The sequence below is a fragment of the Pygocentrus nattereri genome, chromosome 4 (genome assembly GCF_015220715.1).
Source record: "Pygocentrus nattereri isolate fPygNat1 chromosome 4, fPygNat1.pri, whole genome shotgun sequence".
Lineage (NCBI taxonomy): Eukaryota > Metazoa > Chordata > Actinopteri > Characiformes > Serrasalmidae > Pygocentrus > Pygocentrus nattereri.
The window spans coordinates 4,180,052-4,187,551 of record NC_051214.1 but is presented as its reverse complement, the minus strand read 5'-3'; the positions used below and the strand labels follow the sequence as shown (position 1 = coordinate 4,187,551).

The window sequence follows — 7,500 nt, the reverse complement described above, 5'->3', positions numbered from 1 at the left end:
TCGTTTTCCCTCATCTTCCGCTCTAATAATTCCAATAGCTCTGGTAGAGACTGTGTTCAGTAGAAATACTCGTTAATTAAACAGGATTGGGCGGAGCTAAACTACTGTAGACCGAACGGGCTGTCAAATGTAAACGTGTTCATGTTTGTGACATCACAACCATGAATTTAAAATAATAATTTTTCAAGCTTGGTTTCCATACGAGGGCTGTCTGGACTAGGGAGAGGCAGTTTGCCTTGAAACTATGCACATAGTACAATGTCCAATTATCTAGTTCATTGCATCTGACCACCGTGCATGGACACATGGTTCCTCTCGTGCCATCTAATGAGCCGCCAGACTCGGTCAGCGTCATCAGACGGCATGTGTCTCCCAGGCTGCCCACGACGGCCATGGGCCAGCTGGTACTGAAAACATGAATGAGTGTAATATTTTAACTTCAGAAATTAGACAAAGCTAAAGTTGGCTTATTACTCAAACTTCCCACTCCACCTTAAATGGTGCCGCAGTCACATTCATGCGGCTGTGCAGGTGCCAGAATGTAACTGCTGCTTCATTTAAGGTGGATTAGAAAATCTGCACAAAAATCTGCCAAATAAGAAATACAGACATCAACATTGAGCGCCGTTTAGGCAGGTTAGAAATCAATATTTCAGTCCATCTCTAGAAAAAACATTCGTTCCATGACATGGGACTAACACCGTGCTGGAATAACCGGACTATCGACATTACAAACCAGATGTGGACTCAACATCACCACAGCAGACCAAAGCAGCCACCCACATATCACTGACCACAGACTCATCTACGGACGTAACGGCCCCACTAGTCATGACCGTAAATATCAGCCGTGTTTCTTACGTGAAAGCAAATTAAAGCCTTCTTTAAAGTCGTTATTGCTACATTGTAGGCAAACGTGTCTGAAAGTCTACATGTCTTCCGTTTCCTGGGGGGGGGGGTGTCTGTGGATGGGGATGGGTCTTACACACCAAAACATTATTACACACACAAACGCATGCCTGATTCAGCTTTAGAGTACTTGTGTGTTTGTGAATGACAAAGCTTTCACTCTTGTGAAACAGACCTCTTGCGCCGTCATAGCGACACACTCTGTTAATCTACATATTTGCCCACACTTCCTCCTCTGCCCGACGCCAGACGCCATTCTGAGAGAGCCGTCTTCCTGTCCACATACACCAGGGACCGTGTGTGTGTGTGTGTGTGTGTGTGTTTTGGTTAACTAAATTACAGACCAGAGCAGAAAATTTGCGTGGGAGCGAAGGAGCAAAAGGTTGAAAAGAAGGCGAGAGAGAGATACAGAGAGAGAGAGAGAGAGAGAGGGAGAGAGAGAGAGAGAGAGAGAGAGAGAGAGAGGGAGAGAGAGAGAGAGAGAGAGGGAGAGAGAGAGAGAGAGAGAGAGAGAGAGAGAGAGAGCAGAGGGCAGAAAGAAAGGCTGTAATTCCAGCTGTCAGAGCTGAGGAGAGTAATCACGACTGCAGCCCTGATGATACAGTAAAGTTTCTGTGGCTCTGTTTGTGTATGTGTGTGTGTGTGTGTGTGTGTGTGTGTGTGTGTGTGCGCTGTTCCGGTAAGCGTGTGGTCATTATTAGGCCTGTAAAAGCCGTATCAATAATTTAGGCCTTAGTCTGGAACTGCAGCCCTTTACGATGCTGTACGGATCCTAATGCACCCTAACAGTCCACGCGTGACCCTGTGTGCGTCTGCCATGAGCCCTGACCTGTGGTCATGTTTCTGTAGTCCACACTGACTCTTTAGATCAGAGGGAGCACAGCTTGCTTTGCACTGTGTCAGGAGTCAGAAACCCAAATGTTGAGAAGAGCTCGTTTTGTCCATTCGACAAAAATTTAAACCACTTTGGGAGCGACGAAATTTTATGTCCATTTTAACATCTTGGCTTTAAATGTGTCTCAGTATGTGCTGATGTGCTTGTATAGGTTAAAAATATAATACAAACGAAACGGCAGACTTGCTCTGCTTTAGTCTTCAGCTCAGCTGTAGCTGCTTTTCTCGCATCTCCAGCAGGAAACTTTTCCTCTAAAGTAGATCAGTTTCTTGTAAAACGTCTCTCAATGTTAGACTTTTTACGAGGCTGAAGTCGCTTCTCATTCACCAGCTTCTTGTTCGAGTTTTCCGAAATGGTGCCCAAGACGCCAGAATGTGGAACGGAAAAATTCAAAAAGTTTCACAACTTTTTAGTGTTTCAGTTTCTCGTTGCAGATTAAACGTATCAGGAAACCAGCTGGAGTGACTATAAACACTAATCAGTCCATCCGTCTCCAGATTATCGATGTTCGTCTTAAATCTCTCTCTTTGCCGTTTCATAGCTACTAGCTGGGCGAGACTGTTGTCTGCGTTGCTATGGTGACCAGCCGTCTGCGCTGATCTTCAGGGTTAAAGGGTGAATCAGCAGTTCTACATTAACTCCAGCGTTTAAGACCATTTACTGTTAAACTGAGTTGAAGGATCAGCAGAGCTTTATTTTACTGTGGAGGAGGATTATTTTATTATTACCTACTGATCTGATTCAGCTGTGGAGCCGCAACAGGGCGGTAAATGAGCCACATGCGGTTCCGAAGCTGCATGTTATCGACCCCTGCACTGTGCGATCGCAGTGGTCTTATATGTTTACTGCATGTCTCGTCCCTTGGAATTATAAGGCTTCATCTGACATTTTTGTCAAAATTTAATTATTCACTTATTATTATTCTGTGGTAACTTCTTAACGTTATGTAAGGTGTTTTTAAAGTCAAATTCTAACTTGGTTCTCTAAGGTTCTGCCTGCGAGCCAATCAGCGCAAATGCACAGAAGAGGCCCAGTCAGGTTCTGCTTCTTTGTCATGGCACCACACTGCACTTATTACAGTAGCTGGTTGTTGTCTAACCTAAGGAAACTTAACCTAAAGGTTCCTATCTACAACTGACTGCACTGGAATTGTCGCTTCTTTCCATATTTTGCCAGATAAAAACTTATCATTCGAAAAATTCCTGAACGTTAGTTCTCAGGGTTAGAAGATCTGGATTTAAGGCCAAAAGACAATGTTTTTATATTTGATAGTGTTTTTATATTGTACATTTAGAATAAATTTAGGGTGTCTCTCATTTTCACGGATGAAAGAGATGAGCTCCGAGAATAAGTCTTGCTATTTTCGAATGCAAAATCTCTGAAGCTTAATATCTCAAAACTGCTCAGAACGCAGAGAGAAACTTATGATGCCAAGGGGACGAAATTCCGTGGCGCAGTGTGTGACCAGTTATGCTGCACGTCAGATTATAAGGTAAAGATTTTCTGTAATTGGGTAATTGGACAACCTGGGACGCTCATTGTCTAAAGTGAACATGTGATTTTTTTGCCCTCCATGCAAAAGTTAGCTCTGCCATTTCACTGTAGGTCACTATCCACCTCATTTTTTTCACATGTCAAGATTATGGCTGACATATATGGCTGGTGTCTTTCATCCCTGTTTTATCTAAGTCAAGGAAAGTGTTCTCATCTTTAAAGAGAGAAAAAAACTAGTGTGAATTGAGTAAAAACAACCCAAAGACGCCAAATCTACTCACAGCTTCCGATTTGGGTGGGACGGGAGGCGGGGTTGCCACCCGTCCCGCTTCCATTTGCACCGTGGTGGCCACTTGGGCAGGACCCGCTGTCCCGTCCAGGGACGAGGTGGAGTGGAAGGATATGAGGTTGTGCTCCACCTTCACTGTGCTTTCCTGGACCTCTCCATAGCTTCCGCCGCTTTGATTGGTCCACAGCTCCTCGTACGGAATCTCCTGCGTCTCCGTGGACCAATCAGGGGTGACATACTCGCGGTCCTCACCCTCTCCCTCACTCGGTGAGGTGTGTGTGTTGCTCAGCGAGTCCCTGCAACCCGGTGTTAGAGTGTGTGTGATGGTCCCACCCCCGTAAACACACAGGGAAAGCCTCTGCAGGGACTGTCCCAGGTCGTTGCGCCCGAATCCCTGGACGCACACCCGTATTCTCCGCGGACTCAGGCACTCTTCCATGAAATCAGTCTTGACCTCCCTCACGGCCCGCGAATAGTCGTCCGGGTCGAACATATCTTGGCAGCGGATGGCGCTCTGCAGCACCGCCTGCTGGTAGATGGGGTCACTGCGCAGCAGGCCGTCCGGCAGGGCGAAGCGTGGCATGTCGGTCAGAAGCAGAAAGTGGGAGGGCGTCACTTCCTCCTTGCGCAGGACGCAGCACAGCACCACCGTCTTGCTGATGATGCCGAGGAGTTTGTAGCGCTGGCCCTCACGGACACAGTGCTGGTCGTAGGGGTTCCGCGGTGGGCGGGTAGGGACGGCCACGTTGACAGGCAGCCGCACACGCTCCACGATGCTGCGGACCGTGTGCTCTCCTGACTGCATGCGCAGCTCCTGCGGCGAGCGCGTGCAGAAGCGGCCACGGCAAGCGAACGGCAGGCTCACGCTCTCATTGGTCCGGTGGTTCATGCAGATCAGGCAGGGCACCTGCACCCAAAACACTACACTTTAGGGCTGGGCGATACAGAAAATAATACATAATACATTTTCCCAGAATTACTGGATGTCATTCATTTTTGATAATTAATATATCACTGCATTCATGTGAAAACACCAGCATTCCTGATTTCTTTTACATTTTGTACTTATTTGAAATGCCATTGACCCTTTACATGTTACAAATGGACAAATAAAGAGCTTTTAAAGGTAAAGACCTCAGAAAGAGTGAACTATCCACAGAATTACAGCACCTTGGCACGGGTGGGACGGCCCAGGGCCCCGCCGGCCTTTCCCAGTCGCCGAAGCAACGCAGCCAGGCGTGACTTCTCGCGGGGGGACTGGACGCAGAGCAGCTCGGCCTGGCCCATCAGGGTCAGCTCATCACCCGCTTGCAGGGAGAAGTTATACACCTCACTGTCCTCACTGAACTCCCCAGATACCACCTACACAGAGCAAGAGATAAAAGAGAGGGAGAGAGACAGAAGGGGAGATGGTTACCCCTAAAAAGTAGCATTAGTGTGTCATTTCAGTGAAAATGTGTTCACCAAAACGTAACAGGACAAACACACAAATTGAAATGAAATGGGAATTCTAGCCATCAAAACCGCCGCATAATTCAATCAGTAGCCACGTTTACACGTAAACACCTATATCTGATTACATTCCCTATCGGAAAGTTTAAGCCTGTTCTGCTTGTGCGTCGCGTCACAGTGAGAGTTTATACCGTTCAACGCGGCGGAGCAGAAACTGGTCTGCAGAGGAGACGAAGTTCATGCTCTGATCTTTAAAAGACGGCGGTGGGACGGACGTCCAGCTTATGCGTCTCAGAGCACGACGTCTTCCTCTCGGCTGTCTTTAATAAGGACGTGTGAAGGACGTTTTCCTGAGTCTGACGTCACTTTACAGGAATTAAAAACACAATCACTGCTCACTGCTGCTCATCTCACTCTGACTGGACTCACATGATGCTCGTTGCCATGGTAACATCTACACTAAGCAGTTCTCTACGCATGCACGTCATTTTGGACTGTATTACTTGTTGTGAGCATGTAAACAGAGATTTTCATCAGATTGTTGAGAACAGTAAGTGAATGTATTGAATCGGATTGGCAAAAATCTTTGCATGTAAACACAACTGTTGAAATGTAGTCATTTAGAGTGGTTTGACATGAAATGTGCCATTCTAGACTGTAGAGTCAAAATCTTTCTGTGGTGGAAATGGTAGCAACAGGAAAAAAGCTCCTCTAAAAGCTTCCTCACAGCAAGTTAGCAAACAAAATGGTTACGAATGCACTACCTAATGCCTGAGACACTGTTTTATGACCGTTTTAAGACAGTTTTGGCTTATTTTTGTAATTAAATAATACCAGAGAGGTACATGTAGAGTGCTGGGGGCACAATATCACCCAAGATTGCCCCCTCCCCAGATTTACCACCATTTTGCCATCATCAACATTACATATCTAAACTCAGAAGACACATGTAGGTAGTTTTGGATAGGAAATAAAATGTCTATATTTGTGCTGTAGCCATGGTGATGCCTGGTTCCCATAACCACCACCGTAAAGAAATCTCTAAAAGGGTCTCTACAATCAACCATTTCACCCCAAACCACTCTGAATGACTTTGTTCACATCAACAACTGAATTCTGCCAAAAATCTCCGCTTTCAAGTGCATACAATGATACAATGATATGCCTACCAAACAGTACAAGAACATCACTGCTCTTTTATCTGTCTCTCCTTTTGGCTCTGTAATCCTGAACAAGGCTAGCCAGCTGTCACGCTCTCATTTATTCTCAGTATAAACGAAACTGAGAGCGCGCTCGCTGGCCATCCTAAGCAGCAGGAGGCTAATCTGGACTGCGCCTGGTGTTACAATCAATAGTGGGAGCTCTGAAACGCATCGCTGCAAATGAACACACACTTAACTCACTACTGGCTTCACAAAAGCAGCAAAAGTATCAATTATTAAAGTGATTTTATTGATTTCTATTTGAACTGTTGAATTATGATGAACATCCATTGCAGCACGTCATTATTCTTACAGTAACACTCTTAAATTAGACCTCAGTTATTCCCACGTTTCTATACAAGTGAGGAATTTGCAAACTCCTCTCAGCCTCAACCATTTCTACAACATATCATTAATATCTTTTTTGGGTGGAATCATCCATTAAGCGTCAAGATCTCTTCAGGCAGAGGCCAATATTGTGGCACTTAATGGGATTATGACTTGGCAGTATATTCAGCCATGCTCAATTAAAATGCATCAGAAACCTAATTATGGGTAATGAAGTTTCTACAGCTGGTAAACAGAAAGTACATTACGCAGATCAGAAAGGCTGAAAGGCCATTAAACAGACACAGAGATGAGCACGGAACGCTCACACACTCACACACTCCATCGTTCCCCTCACATACATTCTTAAGTCATTCTAAATGGGCTTAATCTAAGCTGTGTCCAATTCAGAGGCTGCATTTGAAGGCCAAGTGTGTCACAGTGGCGCGACTAGACTGTCCCATTTCGAAAGCTCCTTTCGAAATGTGTCCTTCTTTTCCATGGCAACCACGGGTCCATAGGGTAGATCCTTCAACAGCCAACATATCCAGAGGTTCATTGCGTGCCAGTGAGGATTCGAGAGCATGGCGTAGTCGGCAGAGGAGACACTTTAAATGTAGGCACTGGGGTTAAACTCAGCTGAATAGCGAACGATACGTGTCCCTTGCGTTTGAAGATATATTACACTTGAAAAACATGTTACAATTTATTCAGCTTTTAAAATAAAGCAATACGTTATTTTAACAAGTGCACCTTCCCGAGCCTCAATTTCACAACATTGGTTTTTAAATTGATTATTGATTCATTCCATGCACCAAAGAAGTGCTCATCCTCACAGTCATGTGTAAAGGGTGAGTGCCAAATATAAATAAATAAATAAATAAAATGCCAAATAAATATTATAAAATACATAATGAAAGGTCCACAGGAGT

General features: G+C 45.2%; 1 protein-coding gene across 1 annotated transcript in view; it reads right to left on the bottom strand.

Annotated features, from left to right (window-relative positions):
• The window catches only part of gareml (GRB2 associated, regulator of MAPK1-like), a 44,860-nt gene that overhangs the window by 13,803 nt on the left and 23,557 nt on the right, over positions 1–7,500 (bottom strand). Inside the window, exons 4-5 of the mRNA XM_017714725.2 lie at positions 4,758–4,949; positions 3,580–4,494 (exon numbers count right to left, since the gene is read on the bottom strand). Of these exons, the coding sequence (XP_017570214.1) occupies positions 3,580–4,494; positions 4,758–4,949 (1,107 nt within the window). The remainder of the gene's footprint in view (positions 1–3,579; positions 4,495–4,757; positions 4,950–7,500) is intronic.